Below are 23055 nucleotides of genomic sequence, written 5' to 3'. Positions count from 1 at the left end.
ACCAAGGCTTCATTCACAGCATACATTGAAAGTGCCGTGATCCTGCTTTAATCAGGCACGGTTTCCCCCAAAGAATTCTGGGAGCTGTAGTTTATTATGAAGGCTGAGAGCAGTCAGGAGGCCACCCCCCGAGCTACAAATCACAGAGTGGTTCCTCCTTCACATGGAACTTTGGGAATTGTAGCTCTCTGCAGTGAAACAGGGGCTTCCTAGCAACTCCTCAGCACCCTTAAAATACTACAGTTCCCAGAATTCATTGAGGGAAGCCATGGCTGTTTAAAGTGGCATCATAGCGCTTTAAATGTATGCTGTGAATGTGGCCTTATTCTGCCCAGCATAAGATGAGGATGGTATAAAGCAGCTTTTGCCAACCTGGTGCCTTCCAGCTGTTTTGGGGCTATAGTTCCCTGTAGATGGGAGTTGCAGTCTGAAACAGCTGGAGGGTACGAGGTCAGTATAAAGAGCAGCCTTCTCATTGCTTTATATGTCAGGCAGTTATGCCTTATCAATTTGTTTATTTCATGTTTAAAAGAATGTAGAAACATTTCTATTTTCCACCCTTCCACTGTAGGAAGAACAACCCAAATCAACACTGGGTAGCTCAGAGCATGCTAGAAATATCAGAATGGTTCTCTCTGTGTTAGGATGCACATTCAATGTCCTTTGGTTTCGCAGAACGCATTTAGCAGCGGTATCTTAACATCCCGAATTGAGCAGATGGCCATGCGTTGAGGGAATAATAAATACACAGAAAACAAATGAGTTTCAGTCATAAATTCGAGGGAAAAGTAGTAAATCGGTAGATGGCAGAGCAGTTTTTGAGATCATCCTATGCAGAATCCACTTCCAGATTTCCCACCCCTTCCTTTCTAAACTGCCATGATGGATACGCAAATCTGCCAGTTTTGTGATGGACAGATCTGTCAGTTTCAGTTTCGTTTGATTCCTTCTTTTACCTATCATATGCTCAATTTTCTGTAGCACCAGTTTACAAATTTTATTTTTAAGGCCCCATGAAAATTCATAAGCCCTTTTTGTGCACATTACTCAGGATATATGTGCTTTTGCAAACCATTTCCCCTAATAGGATGCATCTTTATATGTTATTTTCACTAATATATACATTTCTATGCACACTTCCCCCAAATCTATGTATGTTTGCACACATCATTTCATTGGAAAACTGCACTGCATAATTTTGGAGAACTAAAAAGTTTGAAGGATGGCTGCGTTTTTGTTTGCACACTGTTTCAGTAAGTGAAAATTAAATAAGTTTGCATTTGAACTGTGAGCTGAACTTGGGTTGCCATGTTTCAAACAGTGAAAATCAGGACAGTGCTGCCAACTGCAGTATTCTGGATACGTCCAGACGTACGGCAACCCTAGCTGAACTGAATTTGTTCCTCATCCCATTTTGCATGATAAAGCCTTAGCTTTGCTTTCCAGTTTTTTCAAATCTATCTACCACTTAGGAGTTTCAGGATGGATGGATCCAATGAAAAGAGTCAGTGTGAGACAACCTCACATATAGTCCTTGTGTTAGCTAGTCGCGACCAAAAAAACTGCAATCAAAAGGTCCAGCGCTTGTGTGGTCAAGTTGACAACCAATCCCAACATCATGTGCAGACACACAACTGAAACCCCATATGCACCCTATATTTGAAGCACTTTAAAGAGTCATGGCTTCCTCCTGGGGACTGTAAAGGTGCTGAGAGTTGTTAGGAGACCCCTATTCCCCTCACAGTACTACAGTTTACAGCGTGGTTTAACCACCAGTCCCTTTTTCCAGGGAACTCTGGGAATTGCGGTTCTGTGAGGGAAATAGGGACTCTACTAGTAACTCTCAGCACCCCTAACAAACCGCAGCTCCCAGGATTCTTTGAGGGAAGCCATGGTGGTTTAAAGTGGTATGATACTTCTTTAAATGCATAGTGTGGATGGGGCCTGAATGTTTATCATGCTTAAACCATTTCAAAGCCTTCTGTTTCCCGATTCAGTCACCTTGATCCAGAGAACAAAAGAAGAAGAAAAAGAGTCCAACTCTGAAAAACAATTCTCAGAAAAAAAAAATCAAAGAAAAATCTGCCATGTCAGTTGCTCATCCCATTTTGCTGTCTCTCTATGGCAGGTGAGTGGCACTGAACTTACTCCCTTCCAAATGAGGGCATGCTCCAAATGTAAGCTCAGAAAATGGATAATTTTTATATAGCCTCTCATTTGTATCAACCCTTCTGTTATCCACCTTTGTAAATTGCTCCCCAGACCTATCAAGTGCTTTGGAGACTAGGCTGTGAGAGAAATGTATAATTTAGCAGACAATTCCACCTTTTCTATGTACTAAGCAGAGTTTGGCTACGAAGCTGGAAAACACTTGACGGAATCCATTGAATAGACAGCGCTGCTATCTAGGGCAAGCGGGAGACAATGACAAGGCAAATCTGTATCAGCAGAACATGCTTGTTTGGCACATGCAAATGTCATGCTCGCCCCTCCCCTCGTTGCTATTTCGTTCCCCACAACTGAGGCAAATGAAACCAACACGAATTAGGAGAAAAGAGCAGGAGGCGTAGGAAAGGAGGAGGCAGGAACATTCCTCTAAGTGCTATCAGCAATGGAGGTTTCCACCTTGGCTTTGGGAACGAAGTTCAGGAGAAGGTGCACCAGCCCTCACAAAACAGAAGTAAGAAGCATGCCTGCAAAGTCTTACGTTTCCGGCCTCCTTCTGCACATGGAACGTTCATAGGATTCCTAGCCTGTGTAGCTCATGCTATTGTTTCCCCATTCACACCCACCTGTCTCCAGCTAGCAGGGACACTGTGGCAGCTCTGCTTGGAAGGGGTTGCAGGAGAAGGCAAGCCTCACAGAGTTGCCACCAACATATCCACAATGGCGGAGAGGAAGCTGGTGGTGGCGTCTCCCACCCTGTTCCTTCCCTCTACTTATCTGGACCAGAGATGGGAGAACCAACACACTGTGATGGTGAAGAAGAACAGCAGGTCCAGGGGAGCTCTTGACAGGAGGCCTCTTTCAGGGATTAGGGCCCTCAACATATACCTAACTATGCCAAGCCTTGATGCTGACCCTGCAAGGTGGGTATATATCTTTTATCAACTTTATAGTTGATAGAACTGGCAAAATGTCTCAACAAGGTCCCTGCCTGGGACTCACAGGAAGTGTTAAGTACATAGCTGTCAAGCGTCCCTTATTTGGCGGGACAGTCCCTTATCCCAGCGCCATGTCCCGCTGCTGTCACTTATTGATGATGTCCCTTAAATAAGCTACTGAAGGTAATGGGGCCCTTTCTATGTCCAGCTGTCCTTTGTCAATAACAATTTTTTGCTGTTTTTTGTGTGTTGAATATATGCTATATGGTAATTTATGGACCTAATAGGTATCTAAAGCCATTTGCATGCAACAAAATATGTATTTTATCAAAGTAATTGTTGATCCCTTATTTTGGCTGCTGATCCCTTATTTTTGAGGCTGCTGGTCCCTTATTTTCAAATCTGTAAGTTGACAGCTATGGTCAAGTAACTTCCTGTTGTCCGGGTGTTGCATATGGCTATGGATGTTGAGGGAGTTGGGTCAGTTTAGCCTGGAGAAGACTGAGAGCTGTGCACAATATTCTTTTGAATACAGGAGATCTGACCCAACAAAGTGATCTTTGGGGAGAAGAAATAAAACATTAAAATAGTCCAGTAGCACCTTAGAGACCAACTAAGCTTGTTCTGGGTATAAGCTTTTGTGTGCATGCACACTTCTTCAGGTATCTGCACACAAAAGCTTATACATAGAACAAACTTGTTGTTGTTGTTTAGTCATTTAGTCGTGTCTGACTCTTCGTGACCCCATGGATCAGAGCACGCCAGGCTCCATGGACAAAGACAACAGAACAAAGTTAGTTGGTCTCTAATGTGCTACTGGACTATTTTTTAATTTTTTATTTCGACTGCGTCAGACCAACATGGCTACCTACCTGAATCTAGAATTTGGGGAGTAGGTTGCCTCTGGGCATGGGTTGATCTTTAACAGGAAATTGCCTTTTACCAAGTTTCTTGGGGCCAATTAGCTCAGTACTGTCTACACTGACTGGCAGTAGCTCTCCAGGATTTTAGGCACAGTTCTCTTCCAGTCCTGCTTAGAGATGCTGTTGCAGATTGAACCTGGAACATTCTGCATGCAAAGCTTTGAGAGCCTTGTCTTGGCTTCTAAACACTTTCCCTTTTATCTGCATTCCACTTTCTGACTCCTTTCCTCCCTCCTTCTCTCTGACCTGCTTAGAAACCCTGTCAAGGGCTTTTGTTTGGCATCAAGGTCTTTTTGGATTGTCTTTGCTTGGGAGAAAAAGCCTGAAGGCTCAAGAAGAACACAAAACAACACCTTGCAAGCCCACTTGAGATCTGCCAACCCCACCTGCTGCCAACTTCCATGCTAAATATTTCATAATGATTGGGTTTGGGGTTTTTTTGGAGGGTGAGAGAGGAAACCACCCTCCACACACATTGAAAACAAAATGTCACTAATGATTTATTGATGGAACTGCAAAGTCAAACGGATTCATGAGGCAGGGAGCGCATTCTGGAGAACTGCCTGTTCTTGGCTGGATGTGTGAAGGTGGATGAATGAAGTCTAGACCTTGACTGGAGCAACGGGGGTAAATTAAGCACTGGGGGGGGGGGAATTGGTGAGTGGAAAGGCAGGGTAGTGGGTGGAGAAGGAATGCCTTGTGCTCCTCTTATGGAGTCATCCCCTCCAGGAAAGCAATATGAAAAGAGTTAGTCTGTGTGTGGTGTTTTTTATTTTATTTTTAATGCAACAAGAAAAGCTGAATGCTGAAAACTGCAATTATGCAAATTGGACAACTTTGCAGAATGTCACCTTATTATCATTTATTCTGCATAATGTATTCCAATTTGATTAATCATGAGGAGGGACTAGGCAGGAGGCTGAAGACCTACCTGCTCCTGAGCACTTGCTGCCAGCTTCCAAGATTTTAGCAAACATTTTGCCACACTACTTTCCCTGGCATTACAAGCTATTTGCAGCCAAAAGGCTTTGTTTTATTTTTGTTTTCAGTTTTTCGAGTTAACAACAATAGTCATCCTTTACATTTATATCCCCCATTTCGACTTCCCTCCTCTCCTTCCCTGGTTGCAAAATAAATTCATTTAATTACACTGCACCTCCCCCTTAACATCTTTTTTTTTTTTTTAAAAATGTTCTATCTACTTTCCCCCAAAGATCACCTTTTAACTGCTTTATTTTAAATTAGTCCTGCTAATGTATTTAGTTGTTTACAATGATTCTTCAAATAATCTACACAGCTTCCCCATTCTTTAATAAAGAAAATATCAAAAAGAGAAGGTTTTGTTTAAAGGTAAGCCTGGATTTCTCAGAAGGCTGATTTCTGCACACAATAGGTTGTAGTCCACTAAGTACTACTCAAGGTGGACAGACTGGAAATTAATGGCCCTTGGGTAGTAATGAGTAGAAAGTTGACAACAGTGCAATATATAATTCTGTGCCCCCCCCCCCAGCTCTTGTGGGATCACTGGCCATAGTCAGTTTATATATGAGACAGCTCTGTTTATGCCATGGTTCTGTTATAATTTCAGATACTGTTCTTCTTAAAAAGATATATTATATTTTGGTAGTTAAAGATACAAATAATTTCCCATTGGCCATGAGGATGGAGTGCTTGGCTAAGCAGAAGTTTGTCAAGTGAATTTGATTCCTTATGATTCCAGAAATCAGGTCCTGGCTGGAAGAAGCCAATTGCCGTTGGAGGCGCTGGGTTGCCCAGGTCACAGGCGAGCCCCTCAATAGCTACAGTGATCATGCCTGTTATGGTGATTACATATTGATATGCAAATGAGCCCTGGGCCCTCTGGCATTTGATGGTGCTTCCAGGGTGGCCTCAGGGTGCTGAGCAAGCTGCCTGTCCAGACACAGGATAATTTTTTCATGTCAAGCTCACCATCTGCGGCCTCACACCATGAAGGTTTGTATGCAGTGAAGCCTTCAGGCCCAGATATCACAGAGCTTATGGGTCTGAACGCAGACCAAAGAAAGCATCCTTCACAGAGGCTCAGGTTGATTTACGAGAGGCTTAAGGACTAGGTGGCGCTGTGGGTTAAACCACAGAGCCTAGGACTTGCTGATCAGAAGGTTGGCGGTTCGAATCCCTGCGACGGGGTGAGCTCCCATTGCTCGGTCCCTGCTCCTGCCAACCTAGAAGTTCGAAAGCATGTCAAAGTGCAAGAAGATAAATACGTATCGCTCTGGCAGGAAGGAAAACGGCATTTCCGTGTGCTGCTCTGGTTGGCCAGAAGCGGCTTAGTCATGCTGGCCACATGACCCAGAAGCTGTACGCTGGCTCCCTCGGCCAATAAAGCGAGATGAGCGCCGCAACCCCAGAGTTGGCCACGACTGGAGCTAATGGTCAGCGGTCCCTTTACCTTTACCTTTAAAGGACCATCTCCTAGTTCCCGCCCTTCAACTTAAAATATTGGAAGATTTGGAGCCTCCAAGGCTTTTACATTTGCCTCCAGAGTTCATGTGTCTCCACGCACAGCCAGACGTAAGAACATATTATTACCATGTCAGACAACTGTCCCACCTAACTCAATATTGTCCACACGGATTGGCAGCTGCTTTTCAGAGTTCCAGGAAGGGGGCATCCCTAGTGCTACCTGGAAATGCTAGCGATTGTCCTTCTGCATGCCAAGCAGATGCTCTGCAGCTGAAGGTAGAGAGGCAAGCAAAGGAGAGTCGGTCTTAGCTCAGGCATCTGCCAGCCAGTGCCCTTTGCCGCTCCTGCCAGTCACTCCCCGAATCTCCCCGAGTCTCATTTACCTTCAGAAAAATTTGATATTAAATTAAGGGTAATGAGCTAATTAAATTTAATGGGCACCAGTGTCTCTTTTCATCCCCGTGTCTTTACCCTCACCCTCCCGCCCTTTATCTCCAAAGCGATTCCTACATAAGGCTAAATTATCTCTTTTCTATTATTATTTTAAATGGAATGTCAAAATCCCGGCATTTTTTTAACAGCCTGGCAGATTCTGGTTTAAAAGGTCTTCATTTGATGGGTTAGGAAATGCTACATGGGAAACCAAGATTCCCTCCCCACATGCTCCTATGCCTCCAAATGTGTAGTAAGCCAAAATTCAACAGGGGAAGTTTTTCCCACTCTGTAGTTCCATTTCCACTATTCATGAAATTAGTAAAGGTACAAGAGCCCAGCAGCTCAGGTAGTGGCACAGGATTGGATTGCTAGTGGCCACCTGATTCCCTGACCCACAAGGATTCTGGCTCTGGTTGTTTGCATCTTGGATCAAACTGCCTGCAGTTACCTCCTTTGACCAATAGGGCAAAGAGCAGGGAATTAATACATGCTCTATGGTGCTCTTGGACAGTGGAGAAGTAAATACCATTTTCTTCCAATTTCGTCTTCCATGAGTCCTCAACAAACTGAGCATTCACCTTTGGGTGTTTTAGAGTTTCTGTAACCTGTGTGGCTAGAGATGGGAAGTTCAAAGGGAAAAGGAGGCACCAGAAGCCCTCAAAGAAGCCTTGAGAGAATTCCCCCCCCCTTTCTTTTTTTAATACAAAATGTGTCTCAGCTGGGAAATTTCGCTGCAATGAGATTACATTTTCAAAGTGCCATATGACTGGCTTTAGTTCTTACTTCAGAAGAACTGGGAGGGCTCCCAACTGTGGATTTTGCAGGATTACCATCCTTTCGCTGACAATAAAAATCATCCACCTCTGGAATAAAGAAACAAAAAATATGAGACCTCCCAAGGCGGATTGGGCGGGGGGAGACGGATGCTCATCTCATCTGTTTCACGAGGAACAAATTCCCAGCTCAGAGGGAGAAATGCCAAGAATGGGGGGAGGGTAAGTGATGAGAGGGGAGAGGAGAACCATCTCAAGACTGTTGCTGTAGTTATTGATATGTAATCGGGAGAGGGGTGTCATTTGGGAACAAAAAATAAGAGCTGTTTTGGGGGGGCTGTCTCTGAAGTTGAAAATCCAAAGAGTTTTCCCCAACTCATTAAAGTGTGGCATCATCTAGGGCAGCCTTTCTCAACCTGTGGGTCCCCAGATGTTGTTGAACTACAACTCCCATCACCCCTAGCTAGCAAGGCCAGAGCTCAGGGATGATGTGAGTTGTAGTCTGGGGACCCACAGGTTGAGAACCGCTAATCTATGAAGGTACATTCTTTCACCTTTGGTGGACATGCCCAAAGATTAAGGCATTCTGGGAGATGATCTATAATGAAATGAAAAAGGTATTTAAATATACCTTTCTGAAGAAACCAGAGGCCTTTCTCCTGGGCATGGTCAGCCAATTGGTGCCAAAGAAAGATAGAACCTTTTTTATGTATGCTACAACAGCAGCAAGAATACTTATTGCAAAGTATTGGAAGACACAAGATCTACCCACCAGGGAAGAATGGCAGATGAAACTGATGGACTACATGGAACTGGCGGAAATGACTGGCAGAATTCAAGACCAGGGAGAAGAGTCGGTGGAAGAAGACTGGAAAAAAATTAAAGTATATCTACAAAAACATTGTAAAATTAATGAGTGTTAGAAGGATGCTGGAATGAAGTTACATGGTTTTAGTAGAAATGTAACAAAGAATTAAGTAAAAGCTGATTGATAATGGGTTAAAATGAAAAAATTCAAGGTTAGATCGTTAAGATAAATTATAGAATAAAAATTGAGAAAGATGGGAAGAACTTGCTGAAATAGTGAATTGAATTAGAACACAAAAAAAGGGAGGTGTGAGGAGGTCGATGAAATAAGTAAAGGAAAGGTAAAGATATGGACTATTGGATGCTTGTTTTAGTTTCTTCTTTGTTTTTCTTTTTTGTTGTATTATTGTATTGCTTTTATATGTTTTATATGTTTTGTTATTGTTTTTTCTTTTTTTATTGTTATTTTTTTCTTTTTTCTGTAATTTTTAAACTCTTAATAAATATCATTAAAAAAAAAAAAGAAGTCCATGGGTCTGCCCCAAAGGATGTGACCTGGAAAAAAAAAAAAAAAGAGAGAACTGCTAATCTAGGGGGAAGATCTGCTGCACAAATCTCACTGAATCTTCCCACAGAAATGCCCCCATGGGCCAGATCGGTCTATCTTTTCCTCTGCTCACCGGGCCTGGTGCTAGTAAATGCCACCATGCCAATGCTTCACTGCCCCTCAGCACCCACACATCATGTTGGGTGCAGTGGCACCCTAGATGTGTAGAGTTGGAAGGGGCCCAAGGGGTCATCAAGTCCAGCCCCCTGCAATGCAGGAATGACAGCTAAATAATCCCTGGCAGATGGCCATCCAACCTCTGTTTTAAAACTTTCAACAAAGGAGGGTCGACCATCTTTCGAGGTAGTCCATTCCATTGTTGAACAGATCTCACCATCAGAAAGTTCTTCCTAATACAGACATACCTCATGTTACGTTTGCTTCAGGTTGCGTGTTTTCAGGTTGTGTCCCGCCGTGACCCGGAAGTACCGGAAAGGGTTACTTCCAGCTTTCGCCACTCGCACATTTGCAGATGCGCAAAATGACGTCACACGCATGCGCAGAAGTCGCGAATCGTGACCCGTGCACGTGCAGACATGCAGACGTGGGTTGTGTTCTGCTCATGTTGCGAACGGGCCTCCGGAACAGATCCCGTTCACAACCAGAGGTACCACTGTATTTAGTCAGAATCTCTTTCTGTATTTTCAATCCCCTGGTTTGTGTCCTACCTTCTGGAGCTGAAGAAAAAACAAGCTTGCTCCATCATCCATGTGACAGCCCTTCAGATATTTGAAGATGATTTTCATATCACCTCTTTTCTCTTCTATTTTCCAGGCTAAACATACTCAACTCCCTCAACCATTCCACATAAGGCTTGGTTTCCAGACTCTTCACCATCTTTATCTCTCTCCTCTGCATACATTCAGCTTGTTAATACCCTTCTTAAGCTGTGGTGCCCATAAATGGATACAGTAAACCAGGTGGGGTCTGACCAAGACAGAATAGAGAGGTACTATTCCTCCCATTGATCTGGGCACTATACCTCGGTTGATACAGTCTATAATTGCATTACTTTTTTCTGCTGCGGCACCACACTGTTGACTCATTGTAGTCTGCTAAGACCCCTATATATTTTTTCACATTACGGAAATAGGCATGAAATCCAGGAGGTGAAACTGTATGTCAGCTTCCTCTTCCTCAGTCTGAGTGTTGCCCTGTATAACTCAGCAGAGACGAGGAGGATGGGTTAAATCTAGAATTGGTTTGCTCTGCCTGTCACTTCCTCTTTGGGCTCCCCGCCAGTCCCACCAACCACCCTTGGATGGATACCATTTCCTTTCCACCACAGTGTCTCAGGCACTGGGTGAATTCAATGCACTGCATGTGGAAATGGCAACCACCAACAGAGCATGCCATTGTATTTGGTGGCTGCCATTTTGTTTCCCCCACAGTGCCTTAGGGCTTATCCACACTTACCAGGCATAGGCCTGCGCTTTAAAGCTTTGTGTCCAAGCACTATTCCTCCCCCCCTCACCAGAGCTTTCCCTGTGAAAATCCCCTATTTAGGGTTCAATCAAAGCACATGGCAATTCGGGTTTTCTGCAGAGTGCCATTTGCTCTGATTCAGCTTTAAAGAGCAGGGTTTTGTGCGGGAAGCTCTGGGACAGAAAAAAAAAATGGTGCTCAGACATGGAGCTTTAAAGTATAAGCCATGCCTGGAAAGAGTGGAGGAAAGTTAAATCTGGATAAGCCATGAGATGGACATAGTCTGGGACATTTTAAAGAGCAGACAATAGGCCATGTCCCACTTTGGACTGAGAAAAAGAGAGCTTGGTTCAAGCCCTTGGACGGTGGCTTTCATCCAGCACAGGTAACAGGAAAAACTCTTGAATGCATAATTAGCAGAACTCACTTCCACTAGATGTGGGTTGGCTGCTGGCTTAGATGCTTTAAAATGGGATTGGCCATGTTCATGAGTGATGGATATATCGGCAGCTGTTTGCTTATTTATCACATATATATAGCAGCTACTTCCTGCAAAGGCATCTAAGCTGTTGGCTATGACAACTCAATGGAACCTTCTGATTATACCCAGGATTAGTCATTTTCAAAGTTAACCCGTTGACATTATTAGACATGGCTAACGTAGGTCCATTCATTGCAACTGATCCACTCTGAAATGAAGACGCTATCTGGAGACAACCCTTCCATCGTTGGAGATAGTTTGCCACTGAACTGAATGCTACTTCCTCAGGCTATTGCCTTCAAGTTCTTGGTGTGAATATCCCAGAGGCATCTGTCAGCCCACTGTTATGAAGCAGGATGCAAAGCCAGATGGGCCTTTGATGGGTCCAGCAAGGCTCTTCTTAGGATATAACTATCTAGGTATTTGCCAAACCCTACAACATCAACATTTCCCAATTCAGTGCTCTCCAGAGTTTGTTAGATTACAATTCCAAGTAGCCCATGGCCAATGGTCAGAGAGGACAAGACTTGTAGTCCAACAATATTCAGAGGTGCCATCTTGGGGAAGGCTGTCTTAGGAGCTTCTCCCCCCCCCCATTCCCCAAATCCATCAGGAAAGGGCAAAAGAGAAGAAAACTTACTGTCCACTCTCGCTTGTTACATCTACGAAGACCTTGATCCTCATTCTGAACGCAGGACACGAGTGAGACACCGTAAAACAGAGAGGTTACTTTTGCCGCTCTTTGGCTAGGCTAGAACTAGTGCGTTCCTTACCTACTGCTGTTGCTTTCTCTACGGCAATCACAGAAGGCTCTACAGGGCTAGTGGCATGGCAAGGGAGACAAAGGGAGCAGCAAGAACAGAGGAAGGCCCACCCAGCTCTATTGACACCCCACCTCCACTCCTGCCTTTCTGGCCTTGTTCACAGAGGGGTCCTGTAACCCCAAATGCTCCTCTTCCAACCCTTCGAGAAAACACCTGGAAGCAGCCTCCCCAAAGCCTTCATCATAAGTTGCCCGGCACAAACGTTTGCCAGACTTGATGCAGGAAAGAGGTCTCTTGTGCAGTTTCCCAGGCTGATGTGGCCATGGAGCAGGGATAAAAGGCATCTTGGTCAATATCAAAGTCCTGCCACCAGACTGACAGCAGACCTTTATGAACAGCAATGAGCTAAAGAGATTGGCACATGAGGGACTGAGGGACTGGTCAGTTTCAGTCTCTCATTTCCCCCCAGTCTAAATTCAGTTTGCCACATTTACTAACCATTTTGAGGTTTTCTTTTTCTTTTCTTTTTTAAAGAAACTCACAAAGATTCACCAGCATTTTAGTGAACACTTCTCCTAATGTATACATTTCCACTAATATGCTGCATTTCTGTATGAATATTTTTTGCTAATATATGCACTTTCATGCACACTATTCCCTATTATATGCAGTTTTGTACACATTTGGGGATTGGAGAAGTCCACTGTCAAATTCAAAGTGTGAATTTCAAAACATAGCTGCATTTCCACCTGTATACTGTTTCGGGACATGCAAATAAGGTAAGTTTGCATCTAAATGGGGCGGAGGTTGATCTATCCAGTGGCTCAGATTGTTACCTCCCCTCCCCCAGGTCAAATTTGACAGGTGGGTGGTGCCATGTACCTGTCAATCACCACAAGGCCTGAAAATTCCCCAAGCCCTTGCAATGATTTTTGCAAGACCTGACAGCATTTGTAAGCTAATTCAAAGAAGAATTATTATTTTCTCCTAATCTCTTCCAGGGCAGCAGCTGCACCTGCCTTTAGGGGAATCAATAAGCAGTGTACAAAGAGCTGTACCCTCTGCACCCCCCAGATCATAGAGAAGCTGCTGACCATGTATCACAATGCCCATCATCCAGTGCTTTCAAAGCCCATCTCACTTACTTGCCCTCTGCTTCGGTGTCTTTGCTCTCAACCTCACTCAGTATGACTTGCCACTTGCCACTATGCTCTGTTGCAAACTTGTGCCCCCATATATGGCAAATTCTGGGCAATCACAGCATTGATGCAAAGTGCACAGCTGCGGAGAGCCAATGCAAAAATAAATAAATAAATTACAGCCCCCAAAACAAACACTTCCGTGCCTTTTGTTACAGGGGCTGATTTCCTGAGCCTCTGCCTGTCTTGCAGTATTTCATCTCCCTCACTGTTACAATGCAAATCTGAACACCTTTGGGGTAAATTAGAGGTGATGTGTACTGTTTGGTGATTTGCACATCTGTCTAGGTCTGGTTCCAGGTTTTAGGGAGCCTGGTCCAACTGCCCGTTGGTGGGCCATGCTTACTTGGAGGTGAGCAGCAGTGGTCTGAGCTGCACCAAATAGCTTTGTCTAGCCACCATTTTGATTCCCCCTATTACCCCCAATGGCATACTATTCTATGGTGTTCTGAAAAGTTAACATGTCAGCTAGACCCAGCCAAGTGTGCCAGTGCAGAAAAAGAGATATCTTATAGGACATTCACTGCAGACATTGGCAGCAGGCCCTGATGAGTTGCTGGAGCCCTGGCTACTGCCCTAGCATGCCAGGGTCTGACAGCAGCCTTGTGTCTGTCCAATTCAGATATAAGAAGTAGGATACATTTTATATTTCAAGATGGGGTACTTGAGTGAGTGAAGAGATCTGAATCCTCCACACTCCTTTAGTCTTATCTCCCTGCCCTCCATCACCAAATTTCACTAGGTTTTACACATAACTGGCACCAGGCTTTGCAACTTCCCCCCTCTCTTGACAGGATTCCTGTGTCCTTAACAGGTGCCTGGCTGACAAAAATTCAACAAGGGAAAGATATTCTCTGCCAGGACACCATGTCCATACCCATAGCAGTTTCTTTCACAATGACAAGGCAGTGGTCCAAATGATGGAAGTGGACTCAGTGGACTTTGTGATGGATCAGAGCCAGCACCCTGGACAGGACTCAGGGCACTGGCTCAGAGTTCAACAGTTTCAGGACCATGGACAACAACCCTGCATATGATTGCAGGCTGGAACAAGTTGCCTCAGCACTGGTCTGCTGCAACCACCACAGATTTAGTCAGATTAATGCTCCACCTTTTGTGCCCTTTGGTGGAGTAATTGGCTCTTTCTAGATGGCAAGGCTTTGGGTGGTGGAGACTTGGTCCATGGAGACTCTGCAGGGCTTTCTTGATCCTCTGTTGCCCATTCTTCAAAGTTTCTAAGCCATGGGATACTAAACTGTGGTCCTTCAGATGCTGTTGGACATCAACTTTCATCATCCCAACCATTGGCCATGGCAGTTGGCACTGAGTTGGCCAGCTAAATCCCACTTCTCAACACTGTGAGCCTCTCCAGAATCTCTTGCTGTGTGCTCTTGGATTGGCCTATTAGGACAGACCCTGAAGAAGTGGTGGCTTTTATCTGCACACACCTTTCTTCTTTGACTTTGGTTTTGCAACTTCTTGACTTTCCAACCACCTTAGACAACTGTACAACCTGGAATCGTGAACTTCAGAAGCCTCTCTAACCTCTCTCAATGCAGCTCTTTGCTGGATTCCTTCTCACCCATCTCCCTTGAGTATCCTCTTGCTCTGCTCAGATCCCAGAGCTGGCAGAACTGGCTGAGGACAGAGGGTGGGTGAATGCTCTTGGCTCTAAACTCTCATGTGACCTCCCCCAACACAAGTACTCCTTTCCTCCCCATCTCACAATCAACCTCACCCTAGGCAATCACCAGACCAATTTCAAGTGGTGAGCCAAGTACTTTCTTCTCTGCCTCACCCATCCACTTAGAAAACTTCAAAACCCTCCTCTCACTCTCCCCCCAAAGAATACAGAAGCCCTGTCTCCAGAGCAAAGCTCCTGCCCACCCTCCTGTCCTCCCCTCCCCTCTGCTGTACAAAGCAAAAGAGGGAGGCAGGCCATGCCGCCACGAGCTACATGCACAAAGCGCAAGGCAAAAAGCTGGGTTCAGCTCTTGTTCTCTTTGAACAGGCAACACCAAAGGGGGAAACCATCCATTGCAAGGAGAGGAGCATGCAGGTCCATGGCAAGGAGAAAGAGGGGAGGGGGAAAGATAGGATGCAAAGGGGAGTGGGGAAGCCATTCCACAAAAGGGGGGGGAGGAGGAGGAGGAAAGAGACAGACATGAAGCCAGAAATCAACCGAGAGAGGAAGGACTGAAAAAAAGGGTGCTTTGCTTTTGTGTACCTTGAGGCCAGAATCTGAGGGGGGAAAGGCCTACAGTGTCATGCGCTAGCATAAGTTAGCCTGGATGGTTGCGTACTCGACAAGGTCTCCGCCAGCATGGATCGAAGTCCTGGGGCTGGGTGACGTCGCCAGAGCGGAGGTGTCCAACTCTGCATATTGGACGTCGGAGTCCTTGCTGTTGCCAGAGTTCTGGAGACGAGAGAGCAGTGAGGCATGGAGACGTGGAAGAGGGTGGTGGTGGCGGCGGAGGACAGGAAGGGAACAAGTTGACGACATTGGAGGAAAGTGTGTTGTGTGAGGAAGAGACACGAAGGCAGAGAGGTGTGGGGGAGAGAGAGAGAAAGAGAGATGCACATACCCAAATGCACATGGACGAAAACACACAACCAATGGGATCGTGCCAAGAAAGAAACAGGAAGGAAGGAAGAAACAGAGGTATGGGGTGGGTCATGTGTGGGGCAGGAAGACAAAGTGAGGCAGAAAATAAAGAATGACAGTGGGGAAGAGATAAAAAAAGGTTTAAAATGAACAGTAAAAAAAACGGCATCGTACATCGCATTGAGGACCTGAGTGCTTGCCTGCTCCACATTAACAATTGTATAGCGTATTTCAATTTGCCGTCTTTACTGGTTTCTTCCCTGCAACAACAACCCTTCAGAGTCAAGACCTATGATTCAAGACCACCATCAGGAGGCAGAAAGAAGAGTTAATTTGTCTGTTGCTAGGGGGCCCAATCTGGATGGTTCTGCCAGGGGTGCAAGATCACCTAGCTACAGCTCTGTATATCAGATGTCCTCTGCCAGATTTCAAGTGGGGAGAAAGATCACCTTTAAATGCCCCACCTTATATCTATACCGGGGGCTGCTCATGGGCAGCAGTGTGCCCAACAGTATCCTCTATGGTGCCTGCAAAAGGACCTGTCTCTCATTCTGCTCTTTCAGATGTGGCAGCCATTTTGTGTCAAGCCACACATTCCATCGCAGCAGCCATTTTAGCAGCTGCCACACACAGCACTTTTGAAAACCCCAAAAGCGCTTGCTGGCCTTCAAAGGGCGGATGGACCCCTACAGAGAAGAACTACAGCTCCCAGAATCCCCCTGGAAAGACGGGAGGACTCTTGAACCATTGTAAACCTGTGGTGTGGAATATACTCAAAGACCTGGGCCCCCAGATCCAAGACCAGCCTTCTCTGTATTGTCTCTCTTTGGACACCCGTGACATCAAACACGCCATTCTAAAGCCATGCAAACATGGCAGCATCCTGAATCCGCGCTTGACCAGGTGGTTTTTATTATTATTTTTAACATACACAGGGAGGGACTGTCAGCAGAGGACCCTCTTCCTCTCCAACTTTAAGGACTGGGAAATTAACAGTTGAAGCAGCATTGTTGATACAGCCAAGTCTTCAGATTGGGGTGGGGAGTCTCTTAATGAACCTCCCCATTATTACCCCCCCAAACCCCCAATAATGATCTTCTCAGCTTTTTCCCACCACATGAGGCACTGGCTTGCCACAGATATTATGCAAAAGGTGCTTCATTCCAAGGCACCTCCCACCCCTTCTGAAATGGTTCACAGCCATTTACCAGCTGTGGGGAAGGCACTCAAAGAGGTTTATGGCTCCATAACAAGCACTTTAGAGCCTGTTGTTACAAGGGCTGATTTCCTGAGTAATTGCCTCTGACTGCCTCAGAGTACCATATCCCGGACTTGGCTCTCTGTTAACATGGCAGACACTTGGATGCCTTTGCTGATGAGAGATTAAATAGCACGCTCCTGTCCATCTTCCCATCTTCCCCATCGCCATATATTTCTTAGTCCCCGAGAGGAAGAAATTCAACAGGGGAAGATTTCCCCCGCGTATATGTGCAGCAGTGGACCAAAACTGTACCTGTTGAGTTTTCCTCACGTCAAGAAGCTGTTTTTAAGGCACCACTGTGGTGAACCAGAAGAAAAGCACCAGAGTTTGGAAACCCTGCTTGTGACAGGTAATGTGCACAGCAGCTGTTTTCTGCCAGGACGTCTACATAGGGCTGTGGTCAACTCTGAATTTGGCAAGTAAGAGGCTCTCGATGGCTGGATTGTAGGTGTTTCCTGGGTCCACTTTGGATTGTGCTGCTTCTTTTAAATAAAAGGGAGGGGGAGGTCTGTAGCTCCCACCACCTTTACTGTCCTTTAAACCTCCACTTGGTAAGGATTCAACAGCAATCCAGCCTGGGCACACAGCTCTTGCCAGGATTACATTTAGTTTGGCTCTGTGAGATTACAAAACGCTCACATCTTCAGCTGCTTTCTCTTCTTGCTACCTGCAGATCTTCAACATACAAGTAGATAAAAAGACATCACCCATTGACATCAGCACTAGGAGCCTCAAGAGGAGGGAAAAATGGTATGGGAGGGGGCAGTGCTTTTTTTCTAGAAAAATAGACGCTGATACTCACCATGAAGTTGCTACAGTAAGTGCCACACTTTTTAACAACAGCAAAAAGAGTACCTTTGAGTACCCCCTGGGGAAGAGCATGGGGGGGGGGAGAGAATAGAGAAGGACAGACCATAATAACCTGCCACCCTGAAGCAGCTCGGAAGGAAAATATATCGCTGAGCATGCCCAGGGTCTGAGGACTGACTTGCAAGGACTTGTCTCTGCAAGAGAACCAGATTCATCATCCATCTTCGTTCTCTAATCAGAATGACAGAGTTTGGGGGCAGGGTCTAGCTGGGGGGCAGGGTCTGGAATGACAAATTAGAATTGGATGCAATGGAAATTTGCAACTAGTCCCTGCAACCACCCTGATTCTGGAAGAACATAAACATTGGACAAAAATGTCAGTTTCGGTCCCCCCCTGTTTCCTGTTCTCCTAATCTTAAAATTAGTTATGTCCACTTCTGCACAAGTTTGTGATTTATATTTTTTAAGCAGTATGTCTGTGGAAAATCTGTCTCCATTTTTGTGTGCATTTCACTCTAATATACACAGTTCCATACTGGGGTATCATACACATTTTTCTTAAGCAATTTTCTCCCATGTACAGCATTTTTGTACATTCTTTTCCATAAGCTACATTTTTTTCTGTATGCATTTTTTTAAAATGGAAAACTATGTCACAATATAGGGAGAAGGACAGATGTCAAAGGACAGCTGAGTTTGGGTTCCCTGAGCAAATTTCTTCCCCAGACTTACAGAAGAATGCCACCTATCCTCTGGGCTCAGAATTCCAGAACCTCTCTGTTCATTATAATTTTCTTCCCCCTGATCAGAGGTTTAAGTTTAGATCATTGCTCATTTCTACCATGGAAGCTCCATCTCTTTCCTCCCTCCATCCCATTTATTCTTCTTCTCCTGATACTCTTTCCAGGTTCCCCTCTCTCTACCACTTCCCCTCCCTATTTTGTCCCCACCTCCAACCTCCAAACCTAAACAAGTTTCCAGCTCTGCACCACCATCAACCAAAGGGACAGGTGTGCATTCACACATTCTTGGACTAAATCAAATTTAAATGAGGTGGCACTGCAGTAGTCATTTTTGGAAAAGTGAAGGGCGTCCCTTCCTTAGCATTACTTCCACACTGTTTTCAGTCCTCAGGGAACTTCATGTATGATCAGCCATCCCTACAACTCACCCTCTCTCTGGAGGATGTGGGGTAGCACAAAGAGAAGAGCCCACTCATTGCTTCTTCTCATGCTGAGTTCATATATTGCCAAGTGAAAGGTTGCTGCTTGGCTTCCCTGCCCCTGGGTAGAGAAGTGGAATGGCAATATTTTGCAGAATGCCTGCCCAGTGGTGGAAGTCATGGTGGGCCATGGCAGCTGAAGGCAGAGGCATCAATCCCATTTTACTTCAGGTGGAAAAATGGGATGGGTCTTCCCTGAATCAGGTGCAAAGAAGTTGTTTTCAGAATGTTTTAAACTGTTTTTATAAATTTATTTTGATGTGTTTGCCACTCTGGCCTCCCAAGGAAGGAAAGGCGTGATGTAGTTTTAAGAAATAAACTACAGCACCACAAACGGTCCAGTTGCACTCATTTAATGAGCTAGGGCCATGCTGCTAAGTATATGATAAGGCAAGGTGGGCAAGGGGAGATAATTTAAGAAAACCTGTTTGGGATGGCCTTGTTCAGAATATGATGCCCACAACCCTCCAACTGATTTTACACAGGCCGTACCAGAGACCAGGTGGAAAGGCTGACCCCAATTGCAATGGAACACAGTCAGAGAAAACCAATTTACAGTTGACCTCTTTGTGCTGATTGCGGTGATGAGGTTGACCCAGTTCCATTCTGAGGCTTGTTGTACCTCAGTCAGTCAAGGAGTGTAGCCTTTGGGCTTGTTTCCAGTGCTTGGATTTAAACTGATACAACAGGGGCCTGCAACAAAATATTGCAGCATAGCGTGCTCCTGTTTAGTTCCTGCCAGCCATACCCTCTTTCAGGTTACTCCATTCCCCACTTTATTGATTTCCAATTCCCTAAGCCCTAGCAATCAGTCGACACTCCTCACCAACTGAACATGCTCAGTCCTCACTGGGCCCTTTGGGGGTTATCCTCCTCTTACGCTTCCCCTCCCCTCCCCACTTCTACAAAATTTGAGCTTCCCCCCCCCCCATGTCTGCTGATTCCTCCCTCTTGCAGATGGCATACTGAATGTGTATTTTGTGCACCCCCAAAAGAAATGCCTCTTCCCGAGACTTTGGGAGTTATAGTGGACAAAACTGGCTTAAACAGACCAAGGATCTGATCTGTTCAAAGATCAGCATCTTGAGTTGCGAGTGCTGCCATGCACTTTTATTCCATTTGGCAACAGCCATCATTATGTCCCAGGAGATAAGGGGAGGTGGCGGCACTGCCTGCATCACCGCATAATGTGCAGGCACCTGTTGTCTCCATACTAATGCTGCCATTGTGCTTTATCTGCTTTTCTCAGAGTCCCTGGCCTGACTCTGGAACCACCCTGCCTGGCAGGGACTAGGGAGGCCACATGCCTCTGGGACTGTTCTGCCAACTCAGAGGACCTGCTGATTTAGGAGTCTGCTAGGAAAGGAGCCAGCTGGCAAATTGACCACAACATCAAACAGCAACCAGCATTAATGTCCAGAGTCATCAGCCCAAGCAAGGCAGACACAAGGCACAGAAGTGAGTCCAATTTCAGAATCTGAGGGTGGTGCAGGAAGCTCAGGCCATGTTCACACCACACAGTGCCTCTGATACAACTTTAAACAGTTCTGGCTTTCTCCTGACGAATTCTTGGAACTGTAATTTTCTAAGGGTGCTGAGAGTTACCAGGTGACCCCTACTCTCCTCCCAGAGCTAAAATTCTCAGGCTGGTGTAACAATCAATCCTTCTTTCCAGGGAGTTCTGGGAACTGTAGCTCCATGAGATGAATATGGGGTGTCCTAACAAGCAGGGAGCTGCCACGCTAAACGATCGATTTATTACAACTGCGGAATAGATATTATGTGGCACTTGCAACAGTGCCAAATCTGCAGACTGAAGCGGTTGAGTGGGTATCTGTGGGGTAAAGCAATACTGCAAGTAAACTGGTCCCCAGCCAGTTTCTGTATGAAATATCATAAAGGTAGAGAAAGTGCAGTAAAGGACAAGGAAAGTTATTTGAGACTTTTACGTTTAGCCAAAAAAGATGAGGAAGGGAAGACAGGATGGAGGTTTCTAAAATTATCGTCAGTAAGAAAAGAATCAATAGCAATAAAAGAAGACTCACAACACTAGAACTCAGGGTCATCCCATGAATCTGATGGGCAGCAGGTTGGGACTGACAAAACAAAGCGATTCTTCACCAAAGGCGCAGGTAGCTTACAGAACTCACTGCCACATGATGCAGTGCTGGCTGCAAGCTGAGATGGCTTTACATAGGACGACCCAAATGAATACAGGAGGAGTGATTTGTCAGAGGCTGATAGCTGGAATGACCGTACAGAAGCTCCAGGGTCAGAAGCAGTGCACCCGCAAATAAGAAACATTAGCGTTGAAACAATAGAGAATGATCATCTTGCTCTGCTTCCCAGCGGAATCTGGTTGGTGAAGCTGGGAAGCAGGTTGTAAATGGGCCGTTGGTCTGAATCAGCAGGACTCTTTAGAGCCCAGCTCTTTGCTCTCCTCATGTACCAAGTCGCATGATGGCATGTGAATCGGTGCCCTCCCCTGCACCATTTGAAGCTTGTTGTCTAGGGCAGGGGAAGCCCATGTGCCACCTTGAAGACTCCAACTCCCATCAGCCCCTGCCACCATGTTGAATGGCCAGGGATGGGTGTTGCGTTCTGATAATGTCTGGAGGGCACCACATTGGCTACCTCTGATCTATGGCACTGGGTTACCTGGGAAGAAGCCAGAATGACACCTTTCTACAAAGCTTGGGGTGCACCGTCACCTCCATCACCTTCCTCAAGGGGCCCACCTGAGCTGGTCTCAGGCTTTGAATGTGCAGCTTTGGGAAGCGCTGAGCAGCGGTCTCCCTTGCATATGGGTGTTGCAAGCCCATCATGGGCTAGGGAGAAAAAGCCACCTTCCCCCTCCTGTTCTGTATTCCTCTCCCTCCTCCGAAGTGGCCTCTCGCCTGCCTCTCCACTCAACTCGCTTCGCCTTCGGTGACCCCCCACTAATCTCCCTGCTGTCGCTCCTGCTTTGCATTTACCGTCTTCCTGCCTGCAGCTGAAACAGATTCATACAATACAAGGGCTTTCAGAAAAAAAGAAGTGCTGTCCTCATTTAGCAGTCAAGCACCAGCACGCTCCGCTGGCAGATCACCCATCTGCCGTGGCATCCGCCAGCCCTCCCGCCCCCTCTCTCCATGCTCTGTGTGGACGTCTTCCCAGTCTCGGGCATGCTGGCTGGTGGGAAGCCCTATGCTTCCCCACAGGCAAAGCTCCCCCTTGGGGACCTCCACACAGGCCCCCTGAATCATTGTTGCTTTCAAGCTGGCCTCCTCAATGGTCTGAGTCCTGCAAGAGGGATGCAACCAGAGCCAACAGCAAATAGCAGCAGCCATTGACTCTGGACCAATACCTACCCTCTCCCCCTTTCTCATCTGGTCCCACGGCATAGCCCAGCATCCCAAAGGGGCTACTGCTCTCCTTTCATAATGTACCATCACCATTTTCTCCCAAGCTGATACCCTGGCAATCCACCCAGGCCCTGAAATGGTTCGCAATTCCCATCTCACAGAGTTGGAGAAGTGCTCGCAGGATGTACCACAACAGCCATTGCTTGCTGTGAGTGACAGGCTTAAGATCATACAAAGAAGCACCTGTGGTTTTTTGCTTCTCACCCAGAAAAGGAAACATGATGCAGCAAGGGGTTCTTGATGGGAAGTTACCTTTTGGGGATGAGTGGGTGGGAGAGACCTAATAGCTGAGGGAGTCAGACTGGACCACCAGCTGACTACCAGGGTGCTTAGGTTGCATGTCAGGAATGGGGCACCAGTTCCCCTCCAATTGCTTTTGGACTCCAACTCCCATCATCCCCAGCCAACATGGTCAATGGTCAGGGACTATGGGAGTTGGGAGTCCAGCATCCGGTTCCCCATCTCTGATATATGAAGCAGCATTCCACACTGCACACCAGATGTTGTCAGACTCCAACTCCCATCGGCCCCAACCAGTATGACCAATGGTCAAGGAGAATGGGTGTTGTTGTCCAGCTGTGCCTGGAGGAATGCAGGATCCCCATCCCTGATCCATGGAAAGGTCCAGATTGTGGGCAGGCAGTGGTCCTCATCCTTACCATCTTGTCGGAATGAAGGGTTGGCTCGGTGGCTGCCATGTCATAGTAGGGGGGTTGTGGTGGCAACTTCTGGATCTCTTCCTCTGGCTCCTTCATGTTGTCCAAGTGCACGACCTGTGGTTGTTGGGGCG

At 46.1% G+C, this 23055-nt stretch overlaps 1 protein-coding gene and 1 long non-coding RNA gene across 6 annotated transcripts in view; one reads left to right on the top strand and one right to left on the bottom strand.

Annotated features, from left to right (window-relative positions):
* LOC308464377 overlaps positions 1-23055 on the top strand; it is a 532762-nt gene that overhangs the window by 299568 nt on the left and 210139 nt on the right. The window lies entirely within an intron of this gene.
* Positions 1-23055, bottom strand: part of NECTIN1 (nectin cell adhesion molecule 1) — a 197376-nt gene that overhangs the window by 2679 nt on the left and 171642 nt on the right. For 2 of the 5 annotated variants that reach the window (XM_080983556.1, XM_080983553.1), the window contains one exon: positions 22925-23038. In XM_080983556.1, the coding sequence (XP_080839682.1) occupies positions 22925-23038 (114 nt within the window). Of the gene's footprint in view, positions 1-11640; positions 11686-15190; positions 15380-22924; positions 23039-23055 lie in introns of all 5 variants that reach the window. The other 3 variants (XM_080983554.1, XM_080983557.1, XM_080983558.1) reach the window with 3 other exon arrangements.

The sequence above is a fragment of the Podarcis pityusensis genome, assembly GCF_964106645.2.
Source record: "Podarcis pityusensis genome assembly, chromosome: 15".
NCBI lineage: Eukaryota > Metazoa > Chordata > Lepidosauria > Squamata > Lacertidae > Podarcis > Podarcis pityusensis.
The sequence above is the reverse complement of the archived record's forward strand: the minus strand, read 5'-3'. Positions and strand labels throughout refer to the sequence as shown.